Source organism: Helianthus annuus, chromosome 17, assembly GCF_002127325.2.
Source record: "Helianthus annuus cultivar XRQ/B chromosome 17, HanXRQr2.0-SUNRISE, whole genome shotgun sequence".
Lineage (NCBI taxonomy): Eukaryota > Viridiplantae > Streptophyta > Magnoliopsida > Asterales > Asteraceae > Helianthus > Helianthus annuus.
Genome location: NC_035449.2, coordinates 28912430 through 28932779, shown reverse-complemented (window position 1 = coordinate 28932779; position 20350 = coordinate 28912430). Strand labels below are relative to the sequence as shown.

The following is a 20350-nucleotide window of genomic DNA, read 5'->3' as shown; positions in this document are numbered from 1 at the left end:
TCATATAGATCAATGAAACAAATTCGCTATTCTTTTAACGTGATAATATATACAATTGTCTTAGGTGTAGTTTGTTTTTTAAGATGTAAATTATCCGTAGTTGGCGGACCACATCTACATATAACTGTAGAAGAAGAGGTGGACCAAATATCCGCAATCTGCAAGAAGAATGTTGTTTTTTTTTAAACTTATATAGACTTCTAAAATAAATTGGTGGTGGTGTACGGAAGCTGGTGGGTGGTGGTGGACGGTGGTGAGTAGTGGACGTGGACGGTGGTGGTAGACGATGGTGGTGGTAGACGGTGGTGGTGGTGTTTAACCCTCTGCAGACCTTAGAAGATCTTAAGAGTGGTTGGGCTAAGGTGTTGTTTGTTTTTCTCAAGAAGAGCTTTTTGACCTCTTATGTCTGCGTCGCGCAGACCTTTGGGTCTGAAGACTGTTTGTTTTCTCGAAGACCTTTCATTAAAAAAGGCCTGCGCGCCCTCTTCTTGGGGCAGATGTGGACTCATGTCTTCAAACCTCTTCTCATTCTTTCTTTTTGCCCACACAAACACAATCACCTAGAAAAAAACCATAGCTCCGATCTTGAACACCTCCATCATGTATTCTTCACCTTCTCCGTCTGCATCTCTCCGATCTTGAACACCAGTCCACCATTCTTCACCTTCTCCGTTAACCTTTGTCAAACGCCACCAACCTGCATCCGCCATTAACCACCGGTCATCACCATCATCTTCTCCGACAACCGATGGTCACCAACCTGCACCTCACCTTCATTCACCATCCATTCACCATTAATTGAAAATGGATATTTAAGGGGATTGAAGATGTCATGTTCTGGGAATAAGGAAGGAAGGAAAATTTTGAAGTTTTATCGTGGAAATTTTCCGTCGTCAAAATAATGATAGTTTTCATTTGAAAATTAAATTAAAGTCTTGATGAACAAAATAATGAATAGAGTTAATTACATAAATTGTATATATAGTTTTTACAAACTTTTTTAACTTTAATAAATCAATTTATTTATATTTCAGTTTATTTCAGTAGCTGGCAGAAGTTAAAAAACAAACAGTCTTCTTTTTGCAGACTGCAGAGGTTTGGTCCACCTCTTCTGCTACAGATGTGTGCAGATATGGTTCGCAGACTGCAGACGTTTTACCTCTGAAAAAACAAACAGCACCTAAGTCTGCACCAAGAAGAGCTCGCGCATACGTTTTTTTAATGAAACATATTTGGAAAAACAAACAGTCTGCAGATGGCAATTTCTGTGCGATTTGAAAAAACAAACAGCCTGTAGATGACAATTTCTGCGCGTGGTCTGCGCGATGCAGACAGAAGACCCTGCGCATATCTTTTGTAGAAAAACAAACACCACTTTACATAGTTGGTCCACAAGAACAAGAGATATTTTGGTTTTATAAGTGCATATGTAGTGGTCACCCCCCACCCCATAACCCTCTTTACCCCAACATAACCCCACATAACTCCCCCCCCCCCCATAACATATCTGTGTAGTGGTTAACACCACATAACTCTCCCATAACATATATGTGTAGTGGTTAACACCACATAACCCCCACCACATACCCCACAAAACACATCCCCCCCCCCCCCTTCACCGCTTATCACCGAGGGACTAAGACATATCCACCCTTTAAAACTATCAAGGTGTTTTTTTTTAACACATGCTTGACTACATATCTCAAAGAAATTATCGGAGCTTCGAGCCTTTACATCTTTAATGTTGAAGTTTATTAAAGACATGTTTCTATTGATTCAAAGCCTCTCACCATATCATGGTTGAATCTAAACATCACTTAAACGGTTTCTAGAGATTACACTTATGTAAAGTTAGATTGTTGTATCAATGTATCATAACCAGCCAAAGAACATTAAGTCTAATACAATTTATATTCTATATTATCCGTGTGGCCATTTAGGAACCACGCTTGCCTTAGCTTGGGACTTGGGTTACTCAATCCACCATGTGAGATTGAAATTTTGTTATACACAAATGGGCCGGGAGCCCGAGACCTTTTGATTAAAAGACAAAAGTTGCCTCAAAACTCATGATAATAAAATATATATTTATCATTTTTTTAAACGGTAAACTTTATATATAAGGTTATCACACTCTTCAAATCGGAGAGTTCCGTATTGTTCCACTTTGGCCAGACTATGTTATCTTAACCGGGCCTACGCTGGCTTCAAAATTTGGCTTTTTTGGGTGATCCCCGGGAAACCATACCGCCGGCTGCCACTTGACAGTCGTTGTGTCACCACAAAAGCAGAACTCTCTGGTGTAACACACGGTGGGATGAAAACCCGGTTGAGCTCGGGAATCGAACTAACAAACTCACACAAGACCTAGTCCAAATCTTTCATTGCCTATATCCACCCCAACATGACACAAATTGAAGTTAAAATTGAGTCTCCATTAGAAAGACCAAATCTCTTACCACTAGGTCACAAATAGTGGATATGTATTTATCATTTCATTGAGTGGGTTGGTAAACCATTTTAATCTTTTAATTAAATATACATAAACATAAACATAAAGCGAACTACAATAATTGATAATTGATAAGCTACAAACTTCACTTTTCGGCTGTTTAATTTCACACTTAATAATATACTTTTTTATTGGCATTTGCATTTTATATAGATAAATACTAGGCTATCACCCGCGAACATCGCGGGGTAGAAAAAATTTATATTTGGATTAAAAAAATAATACATAAGTAATACTTATAAACTAATGAGTGGATTTTTTCCTTTAGTAACAAATATTTTTTTTTCGGTTTGAATAATATTCACAATTGGCGTCCATGTGTGTTTAAAGGTTTCAGTTAGAATTATTAACTTTTTACATGGGGTAACGGCATGAGGAAAGTTTGTTCGCTTTGTTATTATTTTAAAATGCTTTTATTGCAGAAAGTTTACAAAAATAAGTTAGAAGTAATGGGTCGTTTAAAATGTTTGGTGAATGTATTTTTTTTGGTTCGCCTTCTATTGAATCAATTTGGGCAATCATGTCTTCGGCTCCAAATGATTATTTTGAAACCTTCTACAGGCAAAATAAAAAGGTATTTTCATAATGGCCCAACTTCCCTTTGACTCACACAAAATATGTTATGCAATTTATGTTGCTTTGTGATAGTTATGTATTAGTGAAATAACTTAACACAATAAATGGAAACAATAAGAAATCGTTTAAAAAAATACTATACTCTTATGAATATGTGAAATGTTATTCAAGTAGTGTTTCAATAAAATTATAAGTGACTGAGGTTACTTACTGTTAGTAAACACCAACATATGTAAGGTGATATGATAAAAAATAACTAATAACAACCATTCTAGTAATAACAACAATTCAAGTAATTTTTAGTACACCTATTAGAATGAAAATTCAATTCAGACACATATCATAAATGTGTGAACACTTCTTTGTAAACCACATTAGTTGTTGTGTTGGTAGGTTTGCCATCCTTATCAAGAATTAACATCTTCACACCTTCCCTTGATTTAACTCTTGACAATGCTACATATAGCTGGCCATGTGTAAAAACGGGCTCTTTTAAAAACAATCCAACCTTAGATAAAGATTGGCCTTGACTCTTGTTGATCGTCATAGCAAAGCACACAGCAACAGGAAACTGTCGTCTTTGAAAAGCAAAAGGAATTTTTTTGTCGGAGGGAATCATGCTAATTCTTGGTATGAATGTTCTGGTTCCGACATTAGCACCTGATATAATTTCAGCTTCTATGACCCTCTTTCCAAGAAATGTAACCTGTAACCTTGTACCATTACACAAACCATTTTGCTGATCAATGTTCCTAAGAAGCATAATTGGAACTCCAAGTTTTAAAACCAAACGATGATTAGGTAAACCAGATATCTTTAAACCATTAAGGACATCAGGTGAATACAACTCTTGTTGGAATGAATCGATACCTTTCTCCGTCGCACATATACTATCAGAACTCAGGTACTCTGTTGGTTCACCAGGAAACAATTCTAGTAGTCGATCATTTATTTCATGTACGACCTCGTTTTTTGGTGTCAGAATCGCCCTTTCAGAAAAATAATCTCGATCCTTATATCTTTCAAGAACAGATGGATATACAAATTGAATTAAACTTTCGATGGGATCCAAAGAATCTGTGATTAACAAATCAGATGGTATTTCTACAGTTGCTACACCATCATTGTCCCCTCCAACTTTACCCTCGCCTATATCAAGAAGCCATTGGGCAAATCTCTTTGTCGACTCGATTGTAGATGGTAAAACACCAACAGTCAATCTCATGTTTTTGGTCAAAGTAAGTAACTTGCAATGGGGCCAGATATAGGAAGAACTCAATGAAGCGTTAACAATTTCTTGCCTACTTCCATTTGGAATAACAGGAAGAATTTGTCTAAAATCACCACCAAAAACGATAACCTTACCTCCAAACAAAACATCCGACTGACAATTGCTTTTATCGACAAAAATATCTTTTAATGTTCTATCTAAAGCTTCAAACGCATGTCTATGTACCATGGGTGCTTCGTCCCATATAATCAACCTAGTTTGTTTAAGCAGATAAGCTACATCACCATCGGGCCTTATGTGACACATAGAACTCTCATCTAAATTAATGGGGATGTGAAATCTAGAATGAGCCGTTCTACCTCTTGACATTAGAAGTGAAGCAATACCACTTGAAGCCACATTTAAAACAATCTGCTCCCTCGACCTAACGGTTAAGGCTAACGTCTTCCACAAAAACGTCTTCCCGGTTCCTCCATATCCGTAAACAAAAAATACACCTCCTTTCTCGCCTTCAACGGCTGTCATTATCTGATTATAAACATATAGTTGTTCGTCAGTCAATGAAGATTTTAGACTATCCAACTCACTCTGTACCTCAGGAACACTAAAAGACAGTTCTTCGTCAACCAGACGATTGTTTCCAACTGCAAACGAATCGTAATCAGGATAAGGAATTGTTGGCCATCGTGTCAAAGAGGACCCATTTCGAATGAGGTACTTCTCAATCTCCACCAATGTCTTGTTCTTCAATCTGTCATCTGACATTACAAGATCTGTACAGCAAAAAGTAAAGCCATTTAAAATATGTGGGAAAAACTAACTATGAATAGTATTATGCTTAATAAATCAAAAACAAACCTTTGTTCTTTGTTTCTTTTCTCGTTTTATATAAAATGTCATCCCCCAAGTATTTCCATGTTTGTTCGAAAACAAATTCAGGTCTTGATAATGTGTTTGACAACAGCAAAGTGACAAACAATGCACGAATATACCGACCATCTCCCGTAAAACTGGCTTCTTTAATAGCTTCGATGTATTCCATGTCATCGTCTAACAAACCCATTGCATAACATGCATCCCTGAAGGTTGGAAACAATTGGCCATCAACAGTTCTAATTTCTTCAAAGGATCTTGGTCCTTTGACTTTGTTTAAAAGAATTCTAAGAAAATATGGTTCACCCAAAGCAGGGGAAACAGAATGAATGCGTCCAATCTGTAATAATTTTTTTTTACGTTCTGCCCAATTTCTATCCTTTAGTTTCCAACAGAATTTTGTAGGAAACTCAACATATGTAAGCTTCCGTGCTTCCTCATTATTTATGTTCATCTCCATCCACTTTAAAAAAATTGATGAAGAGACTGATGGCTTGTCCAACACTTCTTCAATATCATCTTCGGCACCAAAAACAACATTTTGTTGACCTTCCATATGAAAAGGAAGCCTCATAACTGGAGGAAACCTATAGTGAACTTCATTTGCAAATATTCTCCAAGAAGCTTCACAAGCGGAAACGTACCTACAATCATAATAAGCTTTTATCTCATCCTTTGATGTTTTTTCGTTTTCTGTACCGTCTCCATTTGACACCACAAGCGATGCTTTGTCTGGACCTTTATTAATGTATTTAAACAAATATTTGATAGAACCCGCTTGATTGCACCATTCTACATTAATGTGAGCTTGGTATCTTTTCAAAAGAAGCGGATTATATGGAACGACACTTCTGTTGTCCAATTGAACTTTGGACTTGATAATGGTGTTTCCATTATCTCTTCTTCTGTATACAGGGAAACCTTCAGCATCGGTAATTGTTTCATTAATGAATTTTTTTAGAAATTTTTTTGTACATCTATTATCAACCATACAAGGACACTTGGGATTTGCATTTCCACATGGGCCATGAATCATAAACTCGGATACAAGAGCATAAAGAGCGGGATCTTGAATCTTATTTGGTATCTCAGCAGATATGAATTTGTCTATGTGATCAACGGAGAGAAGCTTGGATTCAGGTTTCAAAAAAATACAAATGTGAGCATGTGGCAACCCACGTTTTTGAAATTCAACAGTATAAACCGCTACAAAAAAAAATTAATAGTATTAGAGTAAGTGTAACAATTTAATACTAAAAATAATAATAATATAATAATAATAATAGTAATAATAATAATAATAATAATAATAATAATAATAATAATAATAATAATAATAACATTTACATTGTATTTATACCTGCACTTAGTGCTCCAAGCACTTTCTTGTCTTTCAAATCCTTTATAATTGAATCCAGTTTCATCTTAAACAAACGACACATAATATCTGGTCTGTCCTCTTGCTTAATAGAAGTATTTCGAAGGTATCGGATAATCTCTGGCCACTTAGGATTACATGTCACCGTAATGAAAAAATCAGGATACCCGAACCATTTGCAAATAGCCATAGCATCTAGATAATTTTGCTGCATATATCGAGATCCACCAGTAAAAGATGATGGTAGTACTAACCGTACCCCAGTGTTAGATAGATCCTCTTTTCCTTCATTCTTAAATTTCTGAAGATTTGTGTATGATTCAGACCTAAGATGTTTTTGTTGAAAACGGATATAATTAAGTCTTTCACTCTCGATCATGGTATATGCATCAACCAAAAATTGCTGGAACAATCTGCGGGCATTTAATATTACCGAAAATGAAGTTGATCGATCTTGGATTCTATAAGCAAAGAATTCTCTCATTGTACACTTGGGACTAATTTTCTTTAAAGTACTTATACCATCCCTATGAGGAATGTCTATTCTATATCCGTCATCACCATTGGGAAAAAGAATTGGATACTGAAGTGCAAGATATGATGGATGAAGTTCACTTATTCGTTGAAGACCTTCAGTGTGAGACTCAACAACAATATCACGATGGTCAACTATTTCTTGGATACCACCAACAATCAATGCAGCAACTTCAGAAGATGAAGGCAAGTTGTAAGTACGACCATCAAGATCTCTTTTGTAAATGATACGAAGTTTGAAGTTCTCATTAGGATTATCAGTGAAGTGGTTTCGTGCTATTCTGTAACTTTTAACCAACTGATTATTATTATCCAGGAAGTCTTTTAAAAACTTTATGAGATGAAGATCTATTTGCTTTAAATGCAAGTCGGACTTATTTGTGGAGTCACTGTGAATTAAGAAAGACGTGTTAACTAAATTTAGCACATAACATAACATCTGTGTATTGGTAAATAAAAAAAAATAAAAAAAACAATAGTTTGTATGAAATACCTGAACAACTTATTTCTATTTGAAACTTCATTCTCAGTGTCATAAATATAAAGCTGGGAGAACTTTGGCTGTTTTCCAGGTGCAGGTACCAAACCACCTAATGTATGAAAATTCTGTCCACTTATACGGAATACATAAGGTGCCCTCCCACTATTGATGCTTGAATCTACTTTTCCACCCATGGATGTGAATGCGAACATAGAATTATATCGACGGATATTCTTTAGAAAATACTTGCTGTTTTCATTAGAATTTGCAAATAGATCCTTGTATATTGAAGAAGGCTCTTTCAAATCCGGAAGCTCCACTTTTCCATAACCACAACATAAGCTATAGGTTAACTTACCCAATGTAATTCTCCCTTTACCACCTTCGTCAGTCCATAACAATGAATCACACATCTCACATTTAAGGCTTTGATTACCGTGATCCAAATATTCTAACATAAAACAAATTGATCACTGAGTAATGAATAAATTAACGAATACAGTATAAGTAACTAATAAAAAAATAACAAATACTCAGAATTAGTATAACCTGTTGATACACCCTTACAAGGGTCTTGGATGGGTGCAAACACTACATTCTCATCATCAGACGTAAGATCTAACATTGGAATAGGATCAATACGGCGTTTCTTAGGTAAAAGCTTTTGTTTACCGGAATTCAACTTTGTTAACGTTGAAGAAGATTGACCAATGGAGTTACTGCTTTGTGTAACAATGTTTGACTCAATAGAAAACCGAGTACTTGTAGAAGTGGTAAATTCGTTATTCAAAGGAAGACCACCTACTGAATAAAAATACAGTAGCTACTGAGATATATTTAGCAATACATAAAGTCTAAAAATTTGTAGACTATAATGCGAAATAAAAGTTGATGAGATAACATACTTGTCGTGATGGTACTTGATGATGCTGATGTGTTTACATATTTCAAGTTCCGCACGGTGTGAAAATTATTAGATGATGAAGAAATATTTGAATTATAATTCTCTTTGTCGATGACCTGAGACCGATTATTGACTTTTGAGCGTCCTCTACTAACAGGACCAGTAGTTTGTTTCTTTGAATTCGAACGTTTGCTATCAAGATAGAGCTTCCGCATTTTTCTTCTTTCTTTAGCAAGTAATCCTGAAATATTCAATTTAATAAAACTCTATAGATTAGATCGTATTCGTGTAAGAAACTAATATAACAACGTAAGAAGTGTAGTGACTGAGATAACATATATTAAGTTAGTTTAAGATATGACATACCATTTGAGTTATAACTAATCGAAACTGAATCATTTGTACCTAATAAATTATGTATATACAAAATCAATAAGCACAACATATGATATGAAACCGTTAAATAACTGAACAAAATGAAATATATAACATACCAATAACTGTTTGAGGTGTATGAGCGAATGATATACCTAGATTAGTGGTTAAAAGTTGTCCACAAAATATAAATATATTTATATTGTACAATAAATGAATTTATAATGATCCAACAATCAATAAAAACTTGTAATATAACAATTTTACCATTGGAAATATTGGACAACGGTGTTCTTGGAAGCGTACCTAAACACATAGTTTTTAACGTGTGATTATATATAGAGATTACTAATATCAAATGGAATACATGTAATTGTAATTGTTAACAAAATCAATTGTACTAAAATAACTTACTGTTAGATGATTCCCCGACTAAAGTATTATCAATCAACGGTGTATTTTTAAATCTTCTCTTACTTGCCATTTGCTGTATTCATAAGTCAAAGCAGACAACATACGTTAAATTGATAATAAAAGGATATAAAGGAATAACAAAATCAAAATATAATAAAGTGTTAATTAGGTCGGTTAGGCAATTGTTAAAAGCCCTAAAATGATGCATAACCAATTCGTATGAAGTATGACTACATTTTTTACTTCACGTTTGTAACTTGAAAACAGTTGCTGATATAAGAAATGTGGATGGAACCTAATAAAATTGACAATAAGAAGTTAATAGGTGACTCAATTGGTTTAGTGTGATGCAATAAGGTGATGCTTAATCTGTAATATGAGTAAATCTGCATATGTACAGGTTATTAGTACTTACGTAACCGTGTATTTTGAGAATATGGAATGACTGGATGATATAAGGTGATGATCAGGAATCTGTATTGCATTCAACTTAAAAAAACAATTTTACAAGCATCGGATATTATAATTTAACAATGTTTAAAACTTGAACATATAACATAATAAGAGTTTTGCAGATACCTGAGAAATGAGGTTATGTAGAATCGTTGGTATGACGACGAATAAAAGAAAAAGGATAGCTAAAGACGAAAAAAAGATACTGTTAGATGCTTTGACAAGGAATTCAAGTAAGTGGTTGATGAATAACAAAAATGATAACTACTTTTATTCAAACAATGAACTTATTTATATAACGTATGTAGGATAACTAATAATTACATTCATAATATATAAGGAAGTAAATTAAACTAATTAATATTAAAAATTTCGTTACGTTAAAAAAAATACGTGGTCTTTAATTAGAATATTGTAATTAAAAGAATTATTAATTACTTGTATTTACAATTAGTATAAAATAATACACGCCTAATTTAAATAAGGTTTTAAATTCTTTCCATATAGTGGTCTTTTATCTATATATAACTCATATGATAGGTTGACTAAATATTGTAGAAACAAAAAATTCGATTGCTTTTCCAGTTTTGAAGTTATTTAATATATTTTTAATATTAATAAAATAACCCGAAAATGTATGTAAAATTTATAGTTCATCCATTTTACAAAATTAAGTTCACATAATATGTAAATTAATTTGACTAATAAGTTTGTTTGTTTTTTTGTTATAATTGAAAAAAGGGGTGTATTTAAGTAAGTTGGGCTATGATTGATTATGTATAAGTGTTATATATGCAAAAATAGTCTTTTCATAATGGCCAAAGTAAGTTTTCCCGTACACCTTTTTTTGATGTATTATTTGTTACTTACCAATAAAAAATTAGAACATATATGAAATATAACAACGCTATAAGAAATCAGTCACATTGAATTAAGATAATGAAAACATAAAACACCGAACATTTTGCAAACATAAAAAACCAAAAATCCAATACGATATTATCCATAAATATAAAAAACAGATATTTATTGAAAAACCCAGAAGACAATTCGACACAAAATACGGCCCCCTCGTATTATCAGATGAGAAACGGATCAGGATGGATGCCTTCTTCAAGAAGCTTTTCCTGTTACAAATTTCGAAAATAGTTTGACAATCACTACAAGGAGTGTTAAATATAAATATAGCAAATTAAATTTCTTTCCATTTATTATATGGAAAAAAAATATATTACCAATCTATTATTCACGCGGCTGCAATGCTTCATCAGAAATTCAAAACTTGTTAGTGCTTCATACCAATCTTTACACACACTTCTGAACCGAACAACTGATTTGAGTGGGAGCCTAAAAAAAATTTCCATTACCAACAATTCAAATGGCATATTCTCCATGATACAAGCAAACCTAGGAAAAAAAACACACATATAATAACCAACTAAAGTACTTCGTTATCATAAAACAAAAGAGAGTAGGTATTACAAAAGATATTTCGATAGTACCTTATAGAAGAAAGAGAAAAAAACTATAGAAGTTGATATGTATTGAATGAAAACATTGTTGTTAATTTATATGAAAAAAAAAATTATAAATGGAATGTATATATATATCATTCATTACAAGATTTTGTCATACGTGAGATTATATAATTGGGATAGATATATGCTAGGAATATGTGGGATGAGAAATTAATTATTATGTTTATTATAATTCTTTAATATGTTAATATTATGTTTGAAAAATATTGCAAACTTATCTTCGAATTTGTCATAATTGTTGAGAGAAGGATTAGTTTGCTCATAATTATTATCATCAATCAATAAACTAATTTACCGAATTTTAAAACTTTCCAAAAATGAGAACAATAATTTAAGAATTATTAAAAACTTGGAAGGTGTATTTGCATATACTTAATTTAGGAAAATAATGGAAAACCTATATTATATCATAAAAGTTTATAAATATGTATTAACTATGTGTATTAACATTAATTTTAAATGAACACCAAAACTTCGTATTTTAATTAAGTGTCTAAATAGAACTTTAAAAAAGGCCATAAAATATAGAGCAACCTAAATTTAACCGGGATTCAATGTAGACTTTAGAAAATTTAGGATGTGTTATAAGTTTATAACATTAATTGTTGTCTAATAGATAATTAATTAGAATCTTCCTATAGTAACAATATCATAGTAAGTTTGACAACCTACCAAGCGTCCAAACAGTTATCATTCATAACATCATGACGCAAACATTCCAAATCCGTAAAGTTAAAAGATTTAGAAAACATGATTGAGGAAGTTGGAAAGGGAAAATACTAAAACATGTACATAACATGCAAAAATAAGTGTCTGAACATGTCGTTAGTGAATCTAAAGTATCATACCAACAAAAACGGCTAATGTACTAATAAGTAAACACAAAAGGATAAGAATACTGTTTTTAACACCCAACACATCCGATCAAGCACCACCACGTCAACGGTAAATCAAGATACCTTTACTTTTTACGTATACCATATGAAATTCGGAACCTTTGACTAACTGTTTGTCTCGAACAAAGTTCTTCATACCAGTCACGTTATAGCGCGGATATCCTTCAGAGTGCTCGACACCAATTGACACGTCCCAAGTAAAACCGGCAGAGTCCTTAATAATCAAATCCCTCTTACGATCCAAACCGTGCAACTGTGCCCACTTCTTTTTTAGTCGCTACGAATAAAAATAAAATAATTAAATATTTATATTGGTTATTAAATTGGTCATCGATTTATAATGAATACAAAACAACACATGCAATTGCAGAAGTAATATGTAAATTTCAAAAACTTACATAATGATTGTCAACGCGAAATACAACCGGTACTTCATCGTCCGTACTCTCTTCAACACCAACTACCGGAATGGGATTAGGCAAGTCATCATCAGAAATATCAATCACCTCATTTGTAGGTTCTTCTTTGACAACACAAAGTTCTGGTGGTAGAGTTAGTAGGGTGGGTTTGCAACAGAAAACACTAATCTCAAATGTATGCAAATCAACCATTTCAAAAACGACCAAATGATGATCAGTAATAGACATCTCCTTCTTGATTCGATTCCAACCAGTTGTAATATAGATATCATTGTCAAAAATATCCATACGAACGAACCATTTCCGATTACAAGAGGAACGTACCACAACAGGATAATATGGACAAGTTGAAAGCATCTTGTGATCAACAAACAACCTACTCACATACTACACGTGATATGCAAACATATATAAGTTCAAACGTTCAAAACAATTATTCACTTCAAAATTTTAAACACATAGAATTTAAAATGGGATACGTACCATGCAGTTATCACGGTCCCAAGGATTTCCAGGTTGGTAGTAGAAATACTCTCCCGGCGCAAGATTTATGTCTTGATAAAAGTAGATGAGACGAAACGAAGATAAAGCTTCTTCATATTGGAAAACCACCCAGGCAGATGACGGTAACTTCAAAGACGTGACCATATCAAGCCACCCGTTATACAGAAAGTAGTCGCCTGCAATCTTAATAATTTTTACTTTGAATATCATCCCATCGACAGTGCGGATGACAGCATTCTTAGATGGGTAGTTGAATTGTTTAATCCAGTCGGCATATAATGCCGGAAGTTTCTATAAAGAAACACAGTATGTAATGTTAATGTTAATTATAACATGAATAATCAATGACCATTAATTAAAAATTGAATTATGTTGGTCCAAAATTTTATAAGATTAAAACTAACCAACGATTTTCTGTCCTTGTTATGGACACGAGCAGCAAATCCATAAACCATTCCAGCTTCCTACGTATGCGTTCAACATGACACCATTACTTTAATATTTATACAAGTATAAAAGATAATAGTAAAATTGTAATACTTGAAAAAGGATGTTAAAAAAATATAAAAAGAAAAATTATAAATAAAAAATGTATCTATATAATCATGAAATCTACCCATTAACAGTTAATCTAATCACAACAAAATCCATTAATAAAAAGACGAAATCTTCAAAATAAGTTAATGTCTAACCGAATACTTTCGATAATTGTACCGTAACAATATAAACAACTTTATAAAAGTACAAAATTGCAAACATAGATTACTAAACTACAGTCCAAACGATTTCGAATGTTGTTTTTATTTCCAGTTAAATCAGAGACAAATTTAACATCAACAAACACTTAGTAGCTAAGATTATACATACTTAAAATGTTATACCAAAAACTCGTATAACATTCAAGACATTGATTACTACCATAAAGAACAAAGATTTTCGAGTAAAAAGGATGAAAAAAATACACAAAGCGGGTATGAAATCAAACATTTAACCAGAATTAAAAGATGAACACAAAAAAACGATCCAGATATGCGATTGAATCTAAGGTAACATAATCGCAGATGGAAACCTAACTATGAATGTATGATATTACCGATGAAGATTTTGAGATATTTTTGATGAACTTGTTGAAGATGAAAGTATGCCTTGGTTCTTGTGTTGAGAGATTTAGAAAAGGTGAGATATTGTGGTTATTATTACTAAAATATCTATTTATAATAGTCCGGTTAACAAAATGGTTGGGCGGGTCGGGTATTAGTCCTCTGTCTCGCGGATACATGTTTAAGGTTTGTAAGTTTTAATTAAAAAATATATAATGTATTGAAAGTGATTAATATGTGTATCCATGTACATTAGATATTTTAAATTTGAAAATGCAAACTTATACAATATGCAATTTATATTTCTATCTATATAAATGTAATGTATTTAAAGTGAGTACGGGAGTTTTTTGAGAGTTAGGTTCATTCATTTGGATGTAGTGCTTTCCTTTATGTAGGGATAACCACATGGACCACTAAAGTCACCCCACTTTGGTTAGTCAAAAAGAAACTTTTGGACCAATTTGGGTATTGGGCGTTTTGTTTCAAAAGCTATTAGGATTGTTTTTCAAAATTATTAAAGTTTAACGCCCCATGTAATGGGGTTGGCGGCTTTTTAAGGCGTTATTTTGCAATGTTTTTTTAAAAATTTCGCCCCACAACGGATTGTCTTATATATAACTTTATTAACTCGGGAGAGGGGTAATTTTCCAGTGACAGTTATCAACTTGAAATAGAAAATTAGTTTATAATAATTGTATAAGGTGATAAAAATATTCTTCTCAAAATGGGGCAACATCTTTGTGACTGCATGAACAAATTGTAAGCTTTTAATAATATGTCAAATGGTATCCAAATAGTGATTCTTAAAAAGTGTCATTTAATCATCAAATTTTTAACTAATTGAGGTTAATCAACGTTAATCAATTCGAAAACATAAATATAACTTGGAACATCGAGGAGAGGGAAAATTATATTTGAATTACAAATACATATAGCAAATTAGTAAACTAATTAGTGTCTTCTCTCCCTTCCTAACAAAATCTTGTATTCGGTTTAAGTCAAATTAAAATTTGGCATCCATGAGTGTTTAAAGTTTGTTATGTAATTATTAACTTTTATGTTACGCGTTCAATATAATTATTATAATGTTTGGAGATTAATGTTTAACGATAATTGTGGTGTTAGAAAATAATATCTATATTTTGTAAAAATAAATTAAATAGAGATTATACTTCAGGAAGTTTTGTTTTTTTATTTTTTTTATTCTTTCAGATTCACTTACGGTAATTAATTATTTAAAGAAGGAATATCACCACAATGTATGCAAAAATATGTAATTTAATAAACCAAAATTTTGGACAAAAATAAACATTAAAAGCAATACACATAATTCTATTAATATTAAGGTAACCAAAATATAAAACACAAGACACTTAAAACAAATAACATAATTCGATAAACAAAACAGAAAATACTTTCAATTTAAATCCATTTTCCTAACGGAAAGGCGAAACGATTGTCTCCATATATAATGCGCCTTTAGGTCCGTTAAAGCTGTCAACGTGTTGAATGTAGTTCAAAGATTCGTTGGACATTTGAACTTCAACTGTATCTCCCCAAATACTTGTTACCAACCACTTATTCTCTTGAATTATATTCGTCCTTTGGTGAGGCTCCAACTGTTGAACTTTGCGAGCATTGCTGAAAGTAAAAACCGTTATCCAATCATCATCTTCGTATTTCACCAATTCTGCAATTACCTCATCAGAATATCGCACAAGAATGCCATGTAGCTTGTTCGAAATTGTTATAAAATGCACTTGGCAAGGATTCGCTTGAATACGTTCGGGAAAACGAAGAATACTGAAGGATTCAGATACAACATCAAATGCAACAATATTACATTCACCAGGAGGAATCCAGTAATTAGAAGCAGTGAAATAAATTGTTTTGCCTGAATAAATTCCAGTCGACCATGAATAAAAGTTTGAACCTAACAGACATCCTTTGATGAAACTCAGATTTCTCCATGAATCATTATATCGTGAGTATACACGAGCAGTAACTGCACCTGCGAAACAGTTAATATGAAGAACCTTGAGATCGTTGTTCTCGTCAAAGTACATCCCACCCGTATCGTCATGTCGACCAAAATAACGACTAAAATAGTCGTCCGATATCAACTTAAAACGCCGAGTTGTTGGATTCCAAAGGACGAGCTGATTCGCATCAGTCCGCCTAATGCAAACTAACATCAGTCCGTTAAACGAAGCTATAATTATTAGTCTTGATGGCTGGACATCGTATGGAAAATTGATGACTTTTCTGGTATCGACCTCCAAGTTGCCAGATACTATGTCGTCAACGACAATGGTATGTTCATCCAAAGACAGCAGCTTCTTTTGTAGTAACTTTGAAAGTCGTCGTGTATGTATTAAAGCAAACTTTGGTGTAGATAACTCATAACACCATTGTTTGCAAACACACTTGAATTGAGAAACTACCTTTGAAGGTAGTCTCGATAAGATTTCTTCAAACAACATGTCATCTCCAATACGATCCATTATCCTTAATACGCTGAAAACAAAAAAAATTTAAAAATTGAACAAAGAACGATCGCATATAAACTTGTTGTATAATCACTTCATAAGTATCATTTGAATAGCAAATATTTTGTAATAGTAAAATTTCATACAATAACCATAGTAGAACAACTTTAACACTACCAACAGGATTTTAAAAAAATATTAAAAAAAATAAGACAATAAAAGAATAGATACATTTTATATAAAATTGACAAATCTAACCATCAAAAGTAAACCTAATCAAAACATAGTCCATTAAAAACAAACGAAATCTTCAAATAAGTTTATGTCAAACCAAATACTTTCGATCACTATACCTTAACTATATAAACAAAAATCCATTGTATAAGAATGAAGACATTTCTTATTATCATCCAGACCAAACAATCTCGAAAATTGTTTTGGTTTCCGGTTTACTCAGAGATAAAACATCAACAAAAACATACTATCCAAGAATATGATTCGAGATAACCTTATACCAAATAATTGTATACGATTGAAGACATAGATTATTAACATAAAGAACAAATAACTGCCAGTAAAAAAGATGAAAAAACACACCAATCGGAGATGTAATCAATCATTTAACCAGAAATAATACATGAAGACAAAGAAAAGATTCATGTATATAGATTGCATGTATAGATACATAATCGGACATGGAAAGTTTTACATTTAAAGTAAATAAGATGAAAATAATACACAAACACCAGTTTAGGTATGAAAAATACATGAAATTACCGATGAAGATTTAGAGGTTTTTTGATGAACTTGTTGAAGATGAAAGGTTTCCTTGGTACTCGTGATGAAGGAATAGAAATAACTGGTATATTGTGTGAGAGATATTATTAAAATATCCCCAATATATAGTGTTGATACACATGTATTTTTGGTGGGTTTTATTGCATATATGGTAGAATATGTTATAAATTTGTAAGATCAAGTTTTAAACTATATAATGTACTGAAATTGACTAATAATACGACTGTACAAGAAATATATTAACTTTGAAAATACAAACTTATTCAATATATCAGTTATATATGTAACTATATATATAATGTATTTTAAGTGAATATGGGAGATCTTTAAGAGTTAGGTTCATTCATTTCGCTGTAGTACCATCTTTTTTGTAGGGATAACCAATGTGAAGACCCTTATGGTGATGCCATCTCATTATCGAAGGCCACTATAACATGACACATCATACCATATTTAGCATGTGTATTACATATAACTTTCTTAACTTGGGATACGGGGTCAGTTTATAGTGAGAATTATCGAGTTGAAATACATACTTAGTTTATCATAATTATATTAGGTGTTAAAAATAGTATTCTCATAATGGTGAAACTTCGTTGTGACTCACACGAAATTGATTATGCATCAGTTCTTATTTTAGGATAAGTATGTATTAATAAAATAATTTTAGACAACAACTATAAACATAATAAAATTGGTTAACACAAATTCTATACTTTTATGAATATGTGAAATGGTATCGAAGTAGAGATTCTTAAAAAGTCTCATTGAAAAAACAACATTTTAACTGATTGAGGTTAATGAAGGTTAATCAACTCAAAAGTATGAATATAACGTGATATTCAAAACACCTTTTCCGGTACATTTACTACCAAAAAGCAACTACAAATAAAGCATAAGATATTACCAAATGCCAATATAAAAAACCTTAAATAGTTCCAACAAATTGTCAAAATGAAATCCATAAAAACATCAATAGCATATAATGCCTTATTCCAACACATAAGTCTTAAAAATATGTAAAATGGAAATTCAAATTAAGACCATGGGCAGATTCCTTCATTTCTCTAATTTAGGAGTGATGAGGTCAAACTTGATAGCATCTTTTATTTCAACATCACCCGGAATGTTCGGACGTTTACTTGAAGAACTGTCAACAGCATCAACATCATAAACTTCTTGAAGGTTACGTTTGACGTTTTCCAACTTTGACTGACCATGATCGGCAACATCAACATGTTCTGGTGTAACATTGTCACCAATTACAGATTGTGATTCCTGCAGAATAAATAAAATAATAACATTCAAAATTAATTTCTATGGTTATTAATGTATTAAGTTAAGTGACACTGTGCAAAATTTAAATGTTACCTTGGATATGAATTTTACATTACTGACCGAATCAGACAGTGATTGAACATTTGACTCAGACTGATCAACCTACTCAAAAAAACATATAGATAAAAAAAATTGTATATTTAGAAAAACGGTGATTGTATCACCCGCGGGGAGCGTGCTAGGTGGAAAAAAAAGATGTTTATAATAGAGATATTTCTTGGGTACTACTAATATACCTCATTAATTTTCCATTTTTTCTCTAGCGCTGAGAGTATGTCATCGTCAGAAGATAACATAGAAATACCATAGTTTTCCGACTGGTTGGCAATGTTATAACTGGAAACTTTGATTTGAAAAGCAAACTTTCTGTTGATCAGCGTATCAAACTCATCTGGAATTGCTTGAAAGCCTGCTTCAATCGAACTGTCAACCTATTTAAAACATCCAGTAGTTGTTTGAAAGCCTCCTTCAATCAAACTGTCAAGCTAATTAAATTGAGGATAAATAGTTAAAAGGTGTACCTTTGTATAAACATCCAGGAGTTGTTTGGCGGTTTTCTTAAAAAGCTTAATAGCTTCATAATCAAACAACGTACAAGACACAGTCCCTGTCGAATCCTGAACCCTTAGAGGTATCTTGTATCTAGTAGGCAGCAATAAACAACAAAAATCCAAACATGCACTTAGATTATATGTTATGTATGATTACAAAAAAGCAGTAATCAAAAGATATATATTATACCGATGAATAGGGGTAATGTCAACAGCCTCGCAATCACCGTTTGAACACTCAATGATATTCTGATCTAAAACGTCAAAGCTGCCATCCTCTTTTTCAACCAGCTGAGATCTCTCTTCAATTTGTTTCTTACAGTGATTGCATGCTAAATAGTACCAAGGCTTATTATTTGATATTGCAATAACAGTACCAACGATGACAACCTTCTTTTCCTATTATAATAAACAATTAGAATATAAGCCACAATTAACGACAAAATACATGATGTAGGAAATGTACCACTTCAATGGAAGAAATGAAAGCATTGAACACAAAGTCACCAGCATTTAAAAACTGTTCTTCAACATTGGATATCACTTGAGAACATGACTGTTTACTGGAAGACGACTGAGAAAATTCCTTCTCCACATACCTAGAAATGGAGTAATGTATTTAAAAAAGAAAAATAAAAAAGGACACTTTAACTTTAATTCGAAAATGACTCAGAAATACCTTTCTTTGAACTCTCTTATCTCATCAATATCAGAATTCATGAAAAGACGACTTGCTTCAAACATATTGGTAAGGCCAACTTTTTCTGATCATCGTTTAGCAAAGTAAAAAGGAACATAAATAGGATATTTATTTATTAGTATATATATAAGAAATTAAAATAGATGAAAATTTTTTATGTTTCTTGATTAAATTTATTTCAAATGAGTACCTTGATAGATGTTTACCGTGCCAAAATGCACAAGAAGAACCACATGATCTTCTCGGTCCTTACCATTCATGTAATCGGACATCTCGATTGCAT

General features: G+C 32.3%; 2 protein-coding genes and 1 long non-coding RNA gene across 3 annotated transcripts; all 3 read right to left on the bottom strand.

Moving 5' to 3' along the window:
• Positions 1-3428: 3428 nt before the first annotated feature.
• Positions 3429-9348, bottom strand: LOC110923934. The gene is made up of 8 exons (XM_035986185.1): positions 9279-9348; positions 8856-8894; positions 8491-8730; positions 8135-8386; positions 7598-8036; positions 6553-7493; positions 5178-6398; positions 3429-5092 (listed from the first exon to the last, which is right to left on the bottom strand). Exons 1-8 carry the CDS (start codon positions 9346-9348, stop codon positions 3429-3431), a joined length of 4866 nt encoding a protein of 1621 aa, XP_035842078.1.
• Positions 9349-12133: 2785 nt separating this feature from the next.
• On the bottom strand, positions 12134-12860 carry LOC110926322. Its single transcript, XM_022170070.2, has 2 exons — positions 12564-12860; positions 12134-12442 (listed from the first exon to the last, which is right to left on the bottom strand). The coding sequence occupies exons 1-2, from the start codon at positions 12810-12812 to the stop codon at positions 12209-12211; spliced, it is 483 nt and encodes a 160-aa protein (XP_022025762.2). The 5' UTR covers positions 12813-12860; the 3' UTR covers positions 12134-12208.
• Positions 12861-19341: 6481 nt separating this feature from the next.
• LOC110866154 lies at positions 19342-19938 on the bottom strand. Its single transcript, XR_002551191.2, has 3 exons — positions 19834-19938; positions 19558-19766; positions 19342-19458 (listed from the first exon to the last, which is right to left on the bottom strand). It is a non-coding gene; the product is annotated as an uncharacterized LOC110866154 (long non-coding RNA).
• Positions 19939-20350: the final 412 nt, after the last annotated feature.

Bases quoted from the DNA above. Each gene is read 5' to 3' on its own strand.
- LOC110926322 (XM_022170070.2), bottom strand. From the start codon at position 12,812: ATGTCTATTACTGATCATCATTTGGTCGTTTTTGAAATGGTTGATTTG. The intron at 12,443-12,563 runs GTAAGTTTTTGA...TTTTATTCGTAG, and splicing joins TTCGCGTTGACAATCATTAT to CGACTAAAAAAGAAGTGGGC.
- LOC110923934 (XM_035986185.1), bottom strand. From the start codon at position 9,348: ATGGCAAGTAAGAGAAGATTTAAAAATACACCGTTGATTGATAATACT. The intron at 8,037-8,134 runs GTTATACTAATT...GTTTTATGTTAG, and splicing joins TTGTAAGGGTGTATCAACAG to AATATTTGGATCACGGTAAT. The intron at 7,494-7,597 runs GTATTTCATACA...CTTAATTCACAG, and splicing joins AATAGAAATAAGTTGTTCAG to TGACTCCACAAATAAGTCCG.